At 39.4% G+C, this 18,822-nt stretch overlaps 1 protein-coding gene across 1 annotated transcript; it reads left to right on the forward strand.

Moving 5' to 3' along the window:
• Positions 1-4,567: 4,567 nt before the first annotated feature.
• Positions 4,568-17,652, forward strand: LOC138048839 (uncharacterized). Its single transcript, XM_068894951.1, has 6 exons — positions 4,568-4,765; positions 4,938-5,172; positions 6,977-7,103; positions 9,705-10,101; positions 11,559-11,641; positions 17,581-17,652. Exons 2-6 carry the CDS (start codon positions 4,943-4,945, stop codon positions 17,635-17,637), a joined length of 894 nt encoding a protein of 297 aa, XP_068751052.1. The 5' UTR covers positions 4,568-4,765; positions 4,938-4,942; the 3' UTR covers positions 17,638-17,652.
• Positions 17,653-18,822: the final 1,170 nt, after the last annotated feature.

Raw genomic sequence — 18,822 nt, forward strand, 5'->3', positions numbered from 1 at the left:
CACAAGAATTAACTTGACGTCACAGCGTCACTGAACAGGATCTGTCTTTTTGCGGAAAAGGTAGTCTAAAAATAGATTAGTCTGCGAAAATGCCGTGACACAGCCTTATAGTATGGGAGTTCAAGCATGTTCACCCTTAATCATAGGCTCTTGCTTAATTGTCCAGACAAGTACAAGGATCACATTTCTTTTTCGTCTAAAGAATTTTCTACTTGTAACTTAACAAAATAATGGGTAGTCCACAGGGGTAGTGCATGGACCGGGTCCGTGAAGGGGTCCATGGACCGCGTCCACAGGGGTGGTCCATGGACCTGGGGTCCATGTTTTGTATACGTCCTGCTCTTCCTCACAATTACCCATGTATGAACTACTTAGCATAGTTTTTACTGTTCAGCTTGTAAATAATTATATCAGTGTACTATGTTTAATCCATTGGCTTATTGTAGCTTTGTTTTATTTTGTGTTAGTGTTAGTCATTCCCATTTTTTGTCATTATATATCACTCTTTTGATTCTAATAAACTCGTAAAACTTAGCTCAAATCTGGGTAATTGTGAAGAAGAGCTCCCCTCAACCCACTGTGGGTCAACTGTCGACCAACAGGTGTGTATAAAACTGTCAGCCAACTGTGGGCCAACTGTTGGCCAACTGTCGGGCCGACAGGTTTTTTCAGGGAGCTGCATGTTCCTCACTTTTACCGATACATGAAGAAAAATGCTTGGGAATTAAAAGGCAAAGGAATTATAAAATTAAAAAAAAAACCAAAAACAAGTAAAATGACTGCAAATTGTAAACAAACAAAACAATGTAACTTATAACCCAAGAACTATTATATGAGGCACGGATTTGACAATAGCAAGAGCTTCAAATTACATTATTGCACAATAATGCTAGATGAAGCTACAATAGTAGTGAAACTAATAAATATTGCACATGAAATAATGATAACAAACGGGTCATTTCGAATCAAATGGAATTGAAATCATACAAATGATGACAAGGAAAAGAGGTAAGCAAAAATACAGTAATCACTTTAAAATATTGAAAAAACAGCAAAATATTCAACAGGCAAATCACATGCTGTGCAAGATAAATAAACCTAGACAAAAGCTAATGAAATGTTGCAATCACTGCTAAGAAACTAAAATCAAGAACAGAAACAGAAAGCTATATGTAGTTAACTAAACTAAACTAAAGGCTAAGGCATAAATAAAGAAAAAAGGAAAATACTGATCACATAGCACCAAGTATTATTGATAATTACACATCTGAGAATGTACACATCAGAGAACTCTGAATACCAACTCTGCTTAACTTTTGTCGGATTAAGCTTTAATTTGCCCTAACTGGGGTCTGCAAATTCTTGTTGATTTTTAAAATCCACCTTTGAAAATTAATTTCTCAACGACTTAAATTACTTTGGTTATTATTTTGCTATAGGAACAGTGTCATGTTATCTTAAGTTAAAAGTTGGAAATTCCCAAATACTTTTACATGCTGTTTTTTTGTGGGAGGCGCGGTGGCCTCATGGTCAGTGTGCTCAACTCTGGATGTGGTCCAGGTTCGGGTCCTGGCCAGGGACATTGTGTTGTGTTCTTGGGCAAGACACTTTACTCTCATGGTGCCTCTCTCCACCCAGGTGTATAAATGGGTACCGGCGAAAATGCTGGGGGTAACACTGCGATGGACTGGCATCCCATGCAGGTTGGGGGGGAAGGAGGTAGAAATACTCCTAGTCGCTTCATGCCATGGAAACCGAGATAAGCTCTGGCCTGATGGGTCACTTGGCTTGTAAGCAGACTTTACCTTACACATCTGAGAAGACTTGGAAAATGACTTGTCCCCATTAATTAATAACCCTTTAACACCCAAACCGGCCTAAACCGGCCAAATGGGTTAACACTATCAACTGAACTTACTGAGGAAATGGCAGCTAACCTAGCTCTTGCACAATGAACCATAATGAATGTAAGGAAGTGTGCAGATTTGTGTATTACTTGTCATAAGAACCAGAAGGCCCATCAGGTCGGAGCTTATCCCGGTTTCCATGGCATGAAGCGACTAGGGATCTCAGTCCATGGCAGGGTTTCGAAAATTTATTTAGGATTATGGATTGTTCAACCCCCCACCCCTCAGGGACTCATTGATCTTAGTGGCGAATCCAGACATTGAGACATCATCTGAAGAGTAAGGGACAGGGGCAGCATTCTGTAGCAGCAGGTGGGATTTAAGTGACAATGCTGCCAAAGGAGCCTGTGCTAGTACGCCACGAGTGTGTTGCATCCTGAAAACGCTTTCAAGGCAACAAAAAGCAAATAACGATGATTCCTTCATAACAAGCACAATTTTTGGTTGACAGGATTTCGCCTTTCATTACAATGGCAATAGTATTGGTTCTATCACACCTAAAACCTTGTGCCGATGGAAGCATAGAAGAAAGGTTTTGGCGGGAAAAATATTAGATAGTCATTGCAATTCTAAAAGTTCCCTTATTGAAATATGGTTTATTTTTCCATCTGAATCCAATTATCACCCAATGAATGTTTCAGGAAAAAAATCATTGGAAATATGGTTTTTGCAGAAGTTCATAGTGTGAAATTAATTAAGAAGAATGTTATGAAATCATAAGTCATATATTTGCTTATCTGATGAACAAAACCAACACTATCAACATAAATAATAATAATAATAATAATAATAATAATAATAAATAGGTGCTTATAGGGCGCATTTCTGACCTCAATGCGCCTAACAACGGATCATTCATTGAAAAGACAGAGCCGAAAAAGGAACGCAGGCCCTGTACAATCACAGACAGAATAGACCTGTTCATGATACAGCAGCCATCTTGAACCCCACTGTTTCAGTGAAAAAGATATCATAGGATTCCCTGGGGCCCACTATGGGACATTGACATCCTAAAGGTTTTGTATAATTTTGTTCAATGTTACTGGAAATGTGAGATGAAAACCTTACCATATCATAATACCAGAAACCTTTATTTACACTCAACATCAAAGGGATAGGAGTGGCAAGTAGTCACATTTGAAAGGCTAATTTGATTAAAACTGAAATATTAAATGGTTGCAAGTTTAAAATGATGTGTAACATACATGTAAATTCTGAACATTGTGTTACCTCGACAGCAAAGACCTACAATATTACTTGTATATACAGTGTATATAGGTGAAAGATAAAGAGATCAATATAACATGTTATGGACAGTAGTACCAGTCAATGGCAGAATAAAATAGGCATCTCAAAGAACCAAGAAGCGTGCGTGTAGTCTGCGGATCCACTCGGCTATCGCCTCGTGAATCGACAGCTACTTTGACAATGTTATGACGCAATTCATGATCAATAACAGGACAGACGCATGAAAAACTGACATCAATTTGTTAAATAGTAAACTCCACTGGAACACTAATGATGTGACCACACCAAAGTTCTTGATAACAAATTTATTTCTGAAACATAAACAAATAGTTTTTACTGAATTGTTTTCTCTATACAACTTTAATTAAATAGAAGTTCTTTTGAATAAATTATTTATGACACACCGAAGTGACATGGACTTGAAATTTATACAGATCACTTTGCCAACACATTCAGTAGCTAATTACAAACTCGATGTTGAACAGTGCGATAATTACACCGAATAAAATACTTTGCAATAATATCGCAAATGCAAATTTTAAACAGTGGAAGTGATGACGAAATGACCGGTATCAAAGGAGAGAAAAGATCGCAGCCGAGGAACTGAAATATATAACTTGTTCGAACAATTATCTTTCACTTTGGAGAGTGGAAAAAAGAGCAGTTTCACGCACCTTTCACAAAGCTTGTTCAGTTCTCCTAGGTCGTTGACAGTGATCGAGTTGGAAAGTGTTCCCTTCCCTTCCACTTCAATTTCATTGTTATCCTCTTCATGTGAACATAGTACCGCTAAAACCACTAGTGCCAAAAGCTTCTTCCCTACTAACAAAACCAAACACCGTGGAATTAATCGATGGAGGACTCAAATTATCTACGGTAACGCTAGCTCCAGGGGCCTGACGAAAAAATATACCTCCCTGAAAAGCACAAAACAGAAGGCGAGATACGGTTTTGCGATCGAGGCGTAATTTTCTTTTCTCCAAACGGTGAAAAATAACTTCTGGCACCTATGTAAGCTACAGTATCAGTAAAAGCTGAACAGTATACTGTTAAAAGAGATCTCTTAACATCGATAAGATCCTGTTATGTGGCATCCTCAGAATCCTATGCAAATATCAAACAATTTAGTCATACTATAGTATACAGTTATTCGGCTCATAGCAGGTACGAAGGGTATTGTTACAGCTGATGACCAGTGCTCTCCGTGTGAATCGGGCGACTATAGCTAATACGGTACAAAACTCCTGTTCGGAGCTACCATTACAACTTTTCAAGGTTTCACTGTCCGCTTTCTTGGTGCTAACCAAAAGAAAAGCGGACTCTGGGGACGCGATTGCTCCGCACGATCATCAAACATCAAATGGTGGTACATGCGCACTAGAGTATTCCAGGATTTTTATTCAAACAAAGAAGAATGCGTGCGCATACGAGGAAATTGGTAACAGACCAATTGTGGAGAGGTACGGTTCGTTACACTCACATGATCGTTGGGCCACTATATAAACGAAAACCCTGCGCGATGCGTCATAATTTCAGCGAGAATGAGTATACGTTTTCTGTTAGTATTTTTCTCTCTTTAGCCCTAAACAGTTCCTAAAGGACAAGGAAAGGTTAGTATTTGCTCTTTAGTATGCTTCGTGCCATTTATTACTTTGACTGAGTCATAACATACACATTTTCAGCTTTAAATTAGTTTATTAAAAACTGAAGCTCCGCGCGCGATCTTGTTCTTTCGTAGAATGTGCCAATTTTAAATGCATTTCATGCATTATTTTGTTATAGCAATCATGGCCCTGCCGCAAAGCAATGGCACAGGTGGAAGGAGTGTTGTGGTTTTAAAACATAGTGATGTCACAATAAGAAATAAAGATGTGTATATGCCAACCACAATTGGAATGGCTCAGCTCAAGAAACCTGGAAGGGGCCAGTTTAGGAGAGTATCAATCAATTCAAGCATGACAGTAGAACACATTGAGAACTTATTGAAGGAATCTTTTCCTTGTCTTGAAGGGCAAAGGTATTGAGCACTTTTATTTTCCTGATGGTGCCTAGGTATTTATGCCTATAATTTCCAAGTGACTGATTGTCTTCAGGTTGGTAAATAGTGAGAGGAGAGCAGTTAACTCAGGTTTTTTTTGCATTGGTTTGTTCTGGAAAGAAAAGTGTATTAAAATGCAACAAAAATATTAACAGGTGTTCCTTCACTTTAAAATTGAAATTTTTATGCAAAAGGAAATAAGCAGTAATGTATGGATTTAGCCAAGCCTAAAAGCTGAGCTCTCATGTTATTTATTCTTACAATAAGTTAACCTGGCTTGAACCTGAGATCCAATTAAAAAAAGCGGGTAGTTTCACATTGGCATACATTATAGAGGGATGGATGTACAGTTGTGCGGTAACCGTGACCAAAACCAAATTTTCTCGCTCAGATGGGTTACCATATTTTCTTTATCAATGGTGCTCCACATGCACCTTTGATTCATGGAGCTCTGCTAGTAAGGGGTGTAGCTGCAATTGCGGTGCCTGCACCTTGAGGACTTGTTGAAGTCAAAACACAAGGTGGCCTGGCTGTGCTCTGTGAGGTTTCCTGTTGAGGTCAGTGGAAGGGCAGTCGTCTTGAATGTGGTAGGGATTGGAGCAAATGTTACAGTGACCATGGGGCTTAGCTAAACCTGCATGCTGACGAAACAGTGTCATAATCTCCCAACAAAAGGGATGTGAGTCATATTTAGAGCATTAAAAAGAGCTTTCATTGATTAATAAAGAAATGATCATTATTAACGGATGATCATGTATTATTGGGTTCACGCTTGAATACACCTTGAACTCCACTCCTTGAAAACCTCTTAATTGAATTTCCCCATCCAAATTAAAATTTGGTGCAGACATATCCAAATAAATTTGCACACCTTTGTGTACTTTTCTTCTCTGATGACCATCATTTTTGGGATCTATACTGAAAATAAACACGTGAAATAAAATTTGAGTTAAAACCAATACTTGTTTGCCTTTCACATGGAATTTACCAAATACATGCCATTGTTTTTACTAACAACTGGCTGGAAAGTGCAGCTTTTAAATTTTTGGTCCCGATAAGTGGCCTGAAAATCTAATTTGGTCCTAAACAAGTTCTTGAGTTACTGTAATAATTATTGTAATTTTCAGCAGTAAAGAAATGGATGGTAGAGTTTTTCTTTATAAACCCATTGACACCTCAAACCGGAGGATGCCGGAGGGTGTAAAAATACAGGTTGCAGGGTAGGGAGGCGTGATGGCCTCATGGTTAGTGCGCTCAACTCTAGATCGAGTGGTCCGGGTTCAGGTCCTGGCTGGGGACATTGTGTTGTGTTCTTGGGCAAGACACTTACTTTCACAGTGCCTCTCTCCACCCAGGTGTATAAATGGGTACTGGCAAATTTAAAGCTGGAGGTAACCCTGCATCCCATCCAGGGGGGGAGTAGAAATCCTCCTTGTCGCTTCATGCTAAGGAAACCGGTGATAAGCTCCGGCGTGTTGGGCCACTAGGCGCGGAAAGCACTTACATGTACCATTGACACCTCCAACACCCTAGGATGCCGGAGGGTGGAAAGCACAGGTTGCAGCTTAGCTAGGGTTGCAGATCATTGTTTTCCCGTGTTTTGTCTTGACAAAACTTAATTAATACAAGAATGTTTTGGAGATATTGCTTTAAGTTGCTCACAGTTATCTGCTGAACTATGCTAATGTTCTTTTGTGTTAGTGCAAACGAGTTTTAAACTATTAAGGTGCTTCTTGAGCACTATTTTCTGAATCTTAAGATAAGTTTTTCTTTTAATTTTCAGATTCTCCTGTGCCACTGCAGTTGATAATCGCACAAAACTCGATTTCCATGGAAGGCCTTGTATCTGGGATGGGAACTTCATAAGGAAGACAGTAAAGGGCAATTCTGCCCTTTACATTTTTGCAGGGGTAAATAAAATAATGCTGCTTTGTTCTAGAAAATATCTGTACCTATTATGTTGTGGACCTAATTAAAGTGTTGTACTGAGCTGTATCTTATTGCACTGGTCTTTTTGAACCCTTGCAGAGATCACGAATTCAATTCATTAACCCTTTCACCGCCAAAAAATGCCAATTGACACTTACAGATTTTACTCTGTCTAACGCCAGACGATTTTACTCGTCAATGGGGAATCCCTTGGCGGTGAAAGGGTTAAAGTACGGAAGTATCTTGTTGTATGTTGGGCGTATGGAAAAAGCCATATTTGTAAATTATGCTAAGAGCCTTGTGTGAAGCTTTATAGGTTTGAGCTATTAAATCGTGTGCAGTCATTGTGTTTCTCTATTTTGAACTCCATAATATTAATTGCTGTATGCCAGATGCCTGCCACTTCACCAAAATCTTTTATGAAATTCACTAAAAATTGATATATCTTCCATAAAATGTGTAAGTCGGTTGGTATAATATGTAAATCCAGTTTCTTTCTTTTGAAAGTTTCTGTTCGTTTCCCTATACAACTCTATGATCCTACCATCTACACCATTGTAAGTTTGGGGATCCACCTACAAAAGCAATCTTAAGCAAATCATTATTTTACAAAAATGAGCGATAAGGATATTAAGCAGGTCCAATTATGATGCTCATACAGATCCTATTTTTAAGGAACTCTAATACATGCTGTATTTGCTTAAATTACAAGACATTCATTTGTTTCATAAAGGTCAATTTATATACTCTTTTTGCAATTCTAATCTTCCTTCACAATTTGATACTCTGTTTTCCTTGAACAATCATACCCGTAGCTATAACACCAGGCATACAGTACCGCTCAAAGATAAGCGAACTATCAAACGTGTTGACAACGCGTTGGGAACGAAGAGCCAATGCGTTTGAAAAAAAAAAAAAACGCGTTTGCGAACTAGTTTTTTTTCAACGCGTTTGTCCTTTGTTATTCCAGTTTGGCACCTTTGCATTGTGTTACAAGTTGTTGTGTAAATTACTGCCACAAAGCGACTGTAATTTTAGCGATGGAAAGTGAACAAGTGTGATCAACTAACTATCAATCATTGGAAAGTTGGAAAAGAAATCTTCAGGAACGAGAAAAGATGCGCTTGTTTAAGCGGCTAGAAGAAGTCTGCGTTATTGATTTGTTTCTCCGAATTTCTTGTATCAGATAACACAAACACGCTTGATCGCGGTCGCTACACTAGCGAAATTATACTTCTACTGCCCCAAAAACTAAACAATAAAATAATCTTAGAGCATTGGGTTTTTTTTATAGAATGTTTTAATGAGAACGCATATTAAGCGAAACTGCATCACGACCTTGATATAACATGCAGCTGCATATGCATGAATCGGTTTAAATCGTCGAGCAACTATCACGCAACAGATTCATGGACATATTTTGTTCTTACCACATTGCAGAACAAATATACATCAATATTATTGTCTGCTTTCTTTCAAGGCCCAATGATCTACATGTAATATACTACATATATTTAATAGTCTAATTTCAGATATCACTACAATGTAGTTCTTCATCTCTTGCAGCCTTCAAAAATGAGCGAAAGCAATTCTTTATTGCAAAGTATTCATTCAAAAAAGAAAGCTAATGTTTATATTCATTACTTTTTAATGTAACATTGGCTTTCGACCTTCTGCCCCATGTTTTTTTTGTTATGATAACTCCACCTTGTTCTTCACGAGGAAACCTTATTTCAAATAAGCCCTGTGGTCTCATTAAGGTTTCCTCGCCACTTTTTCTTTTTATCTTCAATTGTACATTGTAAACTTGTATTCATGTAATGGATGTAGTGTGGCAAAATGAATATAAATTAAATGAGGAAATAACCAAATTATTGGTGGTTTTCATGTCATGCAAGTTTCACCCAAGGAAAGAATAAAATCGCTTACCATTCAATAAATTGATTCAAAAATTGACACAAGGTATAGAAGAGTAAAGAACTGTATTCATTGTTCCCATTCAGGGTTGTAAGATATTTCAAACTTGAGTTATTCAGCAAATGGAGCCCCTCAAAATTATTGTGTTTGGTATGGACGTACCAAGTTAATGTGTCCTGTGGGATCAAGTACAAACATGGTGGCCGGAAACCAATGGAAACCTCTGCTGTTTACTTTGGTTCTCTCAAAACACTTCTTGTTGCTGCTAAACTTGAACTTGACTCCTTGAACATACCCAAAAAGATTTCTCCCTTATTTAATTTGTATTTATCACTGACTATCTTATAACTGGACCCCACCCCACCTTTTGCCTTAATGTCAGTCTCTCTAGAAGTTGCCATTGTGAATTGCTTGTTTCATGTGGCTTGGAAGTACCAGAAACAAGTAATGTTACATGCTTATCCTTCTGGGTGGATCAGAGAGACAGAAAACAACACAGTGAAAGAGATGTGCCTTAATCATGCACTCAGTGAAAAACTATGTCCCATTAAACCAGTGACCTTGAGGCCAAACTTTACACCACACCACCTTCAGCCTTCTTTCTTAAAATTCTTATTCAAATGCTCTTTTCAAACCTATGTTGTTGTTACTCTTCATTTCCATAGGAAAGTGGTCATCCTCAAAACTTGGGTTCACATGTTTCACAACAGCTGGCACTTACATGGCCTCACGGTCAAGGTGTCAATCAGGGAAGTGAAGATTCAGGACAGCCATTCAGAATGGGAGCCAATGCTACAAATGTTTCTAGTCTATCACTGGGGTCAGAAAAACAAAGTCATCCCATCACATCCGGGATGTCAGGGATTTTATCAAATAACTTTGTTTGTCAATCATCTATTACACCTGCAATTATAACAGAAGCTAATCAAGCATCCTTACGTCTATCAAGTGAGCTGCATTTATCTCCACAAGAGGAAAATCCATCAAATGGCAGACCTAATACACAGAATATGACTTCTTACTTTTGTCCAAATAAGGGTTCACAATTAATGCACTCTACGGGTAAGTTATTTTCTTCATGATTCCTGAAATCAAAAGACTTGTTTTTAATGGCAACAGAGTAAAGGTCATATAATTTATGTACATGGGAGAGGTCAAACCGTGGAGCCCTACTCCATGGAGTACCCTATAGAGTACGTAAATGGAGTACCCTAAAATTCATTCATTGGTCAAATCAAATGTACTTTATCAACATGGTGAGGCATAATTTAGATGCACTTCAAGATGGCGGCCAATCGCGTGAACTGCATAGAACTGTAACAAAAGGTATGACTTTTGTACATCTAAATACCTCGTGATGTTGATTATTTATAAGTATTTAATTTGACCAATAAATGAGTTTTTACATTAGGGGTACTCCATTTGGGTGTTCCATAGGGTACTCCATGAAGTAGGGCTCCGCGTTTTGTCCTCTCCCTAGTATGTACATGTAGTCAGAGAGGTACATGTACATGTACAGTGTTGTAGTCTTCTCAAATCAAACAAAGAAGCAACCAAAGTAACTGGTCCTTTAAATGCCCCCCTTGCCACCCAAGGGTCACATAATTTTGACATGAGGGACTGAGGTGTCAATCAAAAAAGCCGAGCTGCGCCAATCAGAGACCCCTTTCGTGGGTGAAGGGGAGTTTTCAAAGTCAAGGGGTTTGTCTGCAAGCTTTTCCTCTCCTCACCTCCCCCCTGCAATTTTTTTGCGCTTGCCCTTTTCTCACACAGCCAGAAAAATGAATTTGGTTATGGCGCGCTGGAAACGCTTCCTATGCAGGCTACTATAAAGTGGTACTACGAAAAAGAAAATCAAGTCTTCGGATTCAAAACTGTGTTTAACTTAACTATAGAGAACTCTAAAGTGACCCAAGTTTTAAGCCTCAATTTCAAAAAGACACTCGTTTATTTTCACAGGTTTTTCCCTATTTAATGGTCTGGCATTACTAACTTTAAAATCTTGAGAGAGCTGGATGCATTTTTAGGTGAACTAAATAATTAAGCAGCACACGATTTTCAGGCTTTCAGATTTTTAAAGTCATGTTTTGCATATTACATAATTAACTATGTTTACATGCTTAAATTTTAAGCTATCGAGTAAATGACATCACTTTCCCCCAGATCCCAGTCGGTCAGTTTTGAATGTGAGTAATGGCGGACCATGAATTCCAAAACTTAAACTCAAAGTAAACAGCCTTTAGATAAAAATCAAATTTCAAAGTTTTGTTGGCCAAGTGTTAAACAAAGACTTTTAAAACCTGAAGAAAAAAGGAAGTAATTTTTTGATCATAGTACCACTCGAACCCATTCGTTCTAAGATGGTTAATGGATGAAACCCTGAGGAAAGCAAGATGGATGCCTTCTTCTAAAAACTGAATGACAACTGATTGGATTGTGCTTGAAATCCCTTTCCGTTTTTGTTACAAGGAATATTATTTATCGACTGTCAATGAAATTGTACCAAACTCTTTTTGCAGATTTAAACTCGTTTACAAGTACGAAAGAGCAAGTCTGCAGTGACCCTTCATTGTATCAAGAGATTGAAGACTTGAGATATCATGTAAGGGTTTCTTAACATTTGTGAGTTGTTCATTAAAAAACCTTCTCACTAGGAAGTTTCTGTTGTACGAACTTGCACATGTTCACAACGTACGTGGTTTGAAAAGGTGCGTACTTTCAGTGCCGAGGTCATACAATATGCGAGCTATGTGACTCAACATTCAAGCGAACATGTGAGCCATGCGAGTCAACATGCAAGCCATGCAGTGTTTTAAAGCTAACCATTTTAAAATGGGTGCTAATAGACTTAAGTACTGTTTATCAGCGGTATTTGAAACGACTTGTTGACTCGCACTTTGACAAAACCCTTCAGTACCTCAAAGGGGAAAAGAAAAATATGAGCAATGAGCAAAATGTCCAGGAGTTAATTGCATGTTAAATCATTCATTAATTAGATCTTTTGAAAGAGTTTCAAAATACAACACACTGCATTATTCACATATAAATAAATTATTGCATATGTAAATGACCAAGGATAGAATAAGGCAGCAAAACATCCTCAATTTATTAGATAAAATTGGAATTTGCCAATATCTTTTATCATTTAGACTTAAATGCTTAAGTTGCAGAGAAACGGATAATTTAATTTTTGCTGCCACAGTGAGTGAACCTGAGAAGAACACATGTTTCTTCAAAATGCAAGGAATTGTAATGTGCACGAATGGAGGAACTAAGATGTTTGGTATGATCTTGTGTAAGCTCGTTACAAAGAGGATTAGAGCAGAAGGTGGCAGCCTCTGTTCTTTAGTCTTCTCGTTCATTTTCGCTTATATCTTTTCAATTGATGCTTCTTTTATTCGTTTATATAATAATGTATCACTGCAGCGTCATGAAATACAATGCTGTGGCAAGGCATTAGCAGGGTGCCAACAATAGGCCGCAGAGTTTTGCATCGGCTCCCCATCAGGCACTGTGCTGGGCTTGTGCCCATTCACTGTGATGGGGTGTTGCGCCAATCTAACAATGCGAGATATTCAGGATGACCAGACTCCTGGCACTTCTTGAAGAGTCTTGACTGTGCTTTATGCTTTGCCATTCAACTGGGTGTGAGTCGGAGAGGATGTGACATGGGCAAAACTCCAGGTTTTTGTGAATGCTGCAAATTCTGCAGAGCTAAATTGAGGGTCATTGTCTGACACTACTTCATCAAAAACTGTATGCCATATCTGGATATCCTTCAGAGCATTTATGGCTGCTTTTGATGTTACCCTGGTGAGGCGGCTGACTTTGATGTAGCTACTGTTATAGTCAGAGGTTACTAGCAGAGTACGTCCATTCAGCGAAGTTCACTGCTACTCTGGACCATAGCCTTGCTAGGAACTGGTGTTGCATCAGAGGCTCTTTAGTCTATAGTATGTGATGGGCTAAACATATGTTGCATTTTGTGATACACTGCTTTTAGCTCAGCTGATATTCATAGCCACCACAAACTCTCTCTGGCTCGCCGTATGCATGCCTCGATACCAATGTGCAATGCGTGTGTTACCTCCACAAGCTCCTTTTGCAGAGAGACTGGAACTACTATCTGGTGCCCCTTGGAAACAACCTCGTCCTGAATTGTCAGCTCATCACCCAAATCGTAGAAAGGAAGTAGGCAATGTGGCAATTCTGTCTTAGACTCTGGCCAGCCATACTGCATTATGTATCGCAATTCTCAAAACACTGTGTCGTCCGCAGATCCATGTTTGATCTGATGCCATCTTGCATCACTAATGGGGATGGTTGCCTTGTGACCAACCATCTCGAGGTCATGTACAGGGAACATGTCTCCACTTCAGGTAGATGAGCCCTGCTGAGTGTATCCGCGAGAAACATCTGTGTCCCCTTTTTGTACTTGATCTGCCAGCTGAACTTTTGGAGGCGCAACAGCATCCGTTGGAGGCACTGAGGGGCGGCATGAAGAGGCTTGAGGACATTGGCCTCAAGTGGCTTGTGATCTGTCTCCACGTTGATAAGATCATGAGCAAGTATGTACCCTTAGAATCTTTCACACGCGAAAACAATAGGGAGTAGCTCTTTCTCAATTTGAGCGTACTTGGACTCTGCTTGGGTCAGAGCTCACGATGAATAAACCACAGGCTGGCCCTTCTGTAGTAATGCCGCGCCCAAGCCATGTTATGATGCATCACACTGAAGGGGCACCTCATCTTCCAGTTTGTGGGCCGAGTCCTGACTGTCGCCCCAACAACACTCAACGTCTTGTTGAGTTAGTTCTGTTAGGGGCTTGGCCTTATCCGACAGTTGTGGTAGAAACTTGCTCAGGAACTGGATCATCTCAAGTAGCCTCTGAATGCCTGTCTTGTCTGTGGGTGCCGGCATCGTAAGTACTGCCTTGACCTTAGCAGGGTCGACCCTCAGTCCATCCCTAGACGCCACATGTCAATAAAGGCCACTTTAGTCTGCCTCAAAGTCAGTTTCTCACTGTTCAGCTTTAGTCCGGTCATGTTCTTGGCAGCGCTGTAGGAAAGCAATACGTTCCTGGTCATGATCACATGTTCCTTCCTCGAGTGTGATGCCATGGCCTATGACAACAAAATCGTCTGCGACAACTTCCACTTGGGCTAGCCCCTCAATCACTTCATGCATGTTGTGCTGGAATACCTGACTTGATTGCAAAAGGCATCCTTCTCCAACTGTACCTCCCAAACAAGGTATTGAAGGTGGTCAAAAACGAAGATTCATCGTCTAAGGTTAAGTGCCAGAACCCATTTCTGGTATCTAACTTAGTGAATACCTTGTCTCTGTGTAGGCGTGTCGCCACATCTGCGATAGTAGGGAGAGGGTAGTACTCCCTTTGTATTGCTCGGTCGAGATCTTGTGGATCAAGACACAGTCTGAGTTTGCCTTTTTTTTTTTTTAAACAACCACAAGAGGACGGACTCACTTTGTTGGTTGATGTCCTGGTGAACCATCCTGTCAAACCCTGCCTTTAATCGTTCTCTCAGAGCTACTGGTACTTGGCGCTGGGGTGGGGTAGGGCAGGTGGGCTTGTCCAGCTTGATGTTGTACTCACCTTCTAGTTTCCTGACACTTTCAGAAAACACCTCTGGAAAATGCTCGATGAGTGCTTCTTTCGTCAAAACATCACTTTTGTCATTTACTGCATACACTCATGCTGTGCCCATGTCTGGCTTGTTCATCGCATCGTTATCTGTGTACTAGATGATTTTCATGCCAATTCTAGCCTTTCGACCGAGCATGGGATGAATGTCCTGGCTATTAACCAGGCTGCAGTTTAGCCAGCAGTGTTGCTTGTCATGCCTTTAATTTGACCTTTGCAGCCACTGGCAGTCGTACACCTCCATATGCAGATATAGCACCGCTGGTAATCTTAACTTGCTTCAGCTTGTGGACCTTCAACGCCTTTTCATAAAGATAAAGCGGTATTCCATTGCACTGTGCACCAATATCATCCTGGAACCTCAGACCATTTCCGGATTTTCACTTCAAAGTGATAAGCTGTGAATCATCTAAGATGGTAGTTGCGACGGCCGCAATGTCCTCTGTTACGTAACTCTCCTTGAAATCTTCATCTGAGTCGACCTCATTGATAGCCTTAACTGAGGCCTACCAGTTTGCCTTCTCCGGTTGGGCAGGCTGCGCCACATGACTTCCAAAATGATTGGCATTGCTGCACTTTTCCAGCTTTGTGTGTTTGGCCACAGTTTCCACGGGGTTTTGTTTTCTCATGCTTAACTGCCTTTGTTTCTAAGTGATCGCGTGTCTCTTGTTTGCCATGGGTTTTTGCTGAGGGTAAATGCACTTACCATGTCTCCAACCTCTTTCATTGAGCTGCGGTACTTTCTGCCACGCGGCAAATTTCATCTGCTTTCTGTTAAGTTAGCTGGGATTCACGCAAAAGACTCTCATGGACTTTGGCGTTATGAATTCCAAATATCAGCTGGTCATGCAATATTTCATTGGGTGTAACATTTGGGAACTCACAGCTTTCTACTAGCTTCCTCAGTGCTGTTCGATACTGGTCATAGATTTCTCCAGTTTCTTGCACTCTTTTGTTGAAGCAGTACTGTTCACAGGGGATGTTCTTAATATGTGGCTCACAATTTTCTGTGAATTTGTCAAAAACTGGCTTGATTTTCTTGGTAACACTTTCCTCCGCCCATGAGAACGTTGAGTATACGTCCCAAGATTCTTCTCCGATGATCGTAAGAAACGTAACAACTTGTATGCGTTCCGATTTTTTGTTGAGTTTGGTTGCTAGGGTGTAATTATCCCATGAGCTTGAATCGCTTCCACTTGTCTCCCACGCTAGCATCATGGATGTTTAAAGGTGGCAGTAGAGGTAACGTAAATCCTGTTGCCATTTGCTGGCCTTTTTTGCTGTGACTCGTATCCACAAATTACCTGGGTCTGTTGCGTGTGGCAGGTTTTATAGATTAGTTAAAGCCTGATACGTTTTTTGAAGCGATTTATTCTGTGATTCTTTGGCAACATTCAGTGAAAAACGAATTACCGTGTTGTTCACACCTTTCACACGGTTCGATCAAGTTGCAATCAAGTAATGGAATCATGTACACTCATCATAATATGCAACGCAAAGGATTGTCTTGTTACAACTTATTATTTGGAGTATACTCAAGGGAAAAGTATGTAGTTTCAATCAGCCACATGAATCAAAGTACTTCGCGCTTTAACAAGTAAAACTGACTCAAGAAGTACATACTCATATCCTCAAACTATTGTCCTATTGGGGTCCACGCTTTGTTTCGTCCCTGCTCAAGACCTACTAAAATTTTCCTTTAATTGCATACACCAACCATTAAATGATGTCCTGGAAAATCAGGATCAGGGATCGAGTACTGCAAACTGAGGTTGTTTCATTCTTTTTTTAACATGAAGTCTGTGTAGAAGTCTATTTTTTATCAATTTGACATAACCGGCAATATCAATTCTAGGAGGTAAATCTGCATTCGAACCTTGCAGTGCAAGGGTATTTTGAGAAGTGGTCAGCCTTCTTTCTTTTAATTGACTCAAGAAGATAGTTTAATTGTAAATATTCTGAAATTTACCCTCAATGTTAAGCTTCCCATGCAAGCTGCTCTTTGCTACACTACCTGGCTAGAGTACACATGAACCTTGCAGTGAAGTCTGAGGTAGTTTTTCAATTGTGCTTCAGGTTTTGTTGCAGCAAGAAACTAATTTGACACTGTCCTAATGGGAGCTGCAGACTATTGGCCTCTTGAAAGACTCCTTCACAAGTTTGATAGTGTGTTAGAAGTGTGTTAAATAGTGTCACATTGTTAACTAAATATTAAAGAAGGCTGACGGTCTCTCAAAATACGCTTGCACTGCAAGGTTCGAGTGCACATTTAATTTATATCCCAGAATTGATATTGCTGGTTATGTTAAATTAACAAAAATAATATTGTCTACTCTAAATAGACTTCATGTGAGAAAAAAGAAATTGCCTTCTTTGTGGTAAGCGTTCCCAGATCCTGATTCTCCAGGAAACCTCGTTAAATTACCCAAAGCATAATTGAACATCTCCCTTCCCCTTGGCAGCATTTTTACCATTTAGGTAAACTAGTTATTATATATAATATATAATAGTACTAAATTCAAGTTCAATTAAATACCTGTAGGGACTACAACTTGATAGGAATTAAAGTAGTTATTACAGTTGCTAAACACAACAAACAAATGATACAATTCTACAAAGAGCTATGAGGGAGCAGGATGTAGAACTGTAACACTATCTGGTACTTTAGCACAATGGCCTTCCCACAGTTTCTACATGTACCGGGTAGATCTCTTCTTCCTGACCGTCCTTCAAGGCAAGAGAGATTGAGTCCCAGGTATAGATTGCCTGGTCACATGTTGCAAAGCATGGAATAGAGCAATGAAAGATTGATAGGAGGGGATGCTTAGTGCAGTGTTTTTTGTCACTCTAAAGTAAAAAGACCCCTTCTTTTTTTGCAGACACAAGACTGTGCAACCCTACCACATGAGGATCTCTCACTGCGAAGATTGAATTAAGCACCAAAGTGAATAAAAATTGCTGGAGAGATTTATTTTTTTGAAGTTGACACAATGGTGTATACTCAGAAAAAATCCGGGTGCTCCTTGAGTGCATCAGGGTTAACACAAAACATCTCTTACAGTACAATTTGCGAACAATAATACTTGCTGTTTAATTATGAGCTAGGTTATTTAGGACCCTCCTATGTTTTGGATAGTTGCCCAGACTTGAGAATATTTAATTATTTATTCCTTGATTTTATGTTAACCAAGAGCTGCCTAAACGGGGCTGCAATTTGACTGATCATTGTAAGTTGGATGTAATTTCCTTGATCTTTTGTCATAGATGCCTAACTTTGGGAGCAGTTCTGCTTCAGAGGTTGACAGAGGTTGGCGGGATGATGGTGATGATCTTTCTTGTGGTAATTGTCACTAGTTTTTTGGTTTTTGTGAGACTATAACGGTACCCTACTCTAATGCAGAATTTAATACTTTGCTCTGTTAAGATCATCTTATAGCTCCACGTTTTTGTTTCAAAGAGGAAGTGAGGGCAAATACATGTAATCACTATGAAGCACATTCATTTCCACAAAATAAATCAAACTGAAATGTCTGCCTCAAAGAGCCTTTTGTTTAAAGTTGCTTTAATACTGCAGTTTTTTTATCTGTACACAATCTCCAGATCATGAGATAAGCGAACAATGCAGGCTCTGTTCTTCAGTGAGTGAAACATCTGGATTCAATCATAAATATTCACGCAAATAGATTGACCTCATTGTGCAGAGTAGCTTCACGGTGGTTTTAATTCCCAATAATTCAACTTGGTTTATTTAATCTTTATTATTTTTATTAATCTCTATTGTATTATGTATAGTCGTTTGAATTGATTGAGGGACTCTGCTTTCCTTAGTTCTAATGGCAAACTGTTCCACAAGGCTGCGCCACTATACAAATTTGCACAGTTAAATTTGTATCTGTGGAGGACCAAGTTGAACTATCGGGAATGAAAAACATGTCACTCAGCACAGTGAGGACAATCTATCTGTGTGAATGTTTATGATTAAATCCAGATGTTTCACAAATTAAAGCAATGTAAAACACAGTTAATGGTGCATGACACATTGGCATGGCAGTCCTTTATTTTTGTCATGGTATAATTAAGTTGTAAGCTTAAAGCAGCGAGTTCAAAACTTAAGTGCAAAT

The sequence above is a fragment of the Montipora capricornis genome, chromosome 5, assembly GCF_036669925.1.
Source record: "Montipora capricornis isolate CH-2021 chromosome 5, ASM3666992v2, whole genome shotgun sequence".
Classification (NCBI taxonomy): Eukaryota; Metazoa; Cnidaria; class Anthozoa; order Scleractinia; family Acroporidae; genus Montipora; species Montipora capricornis.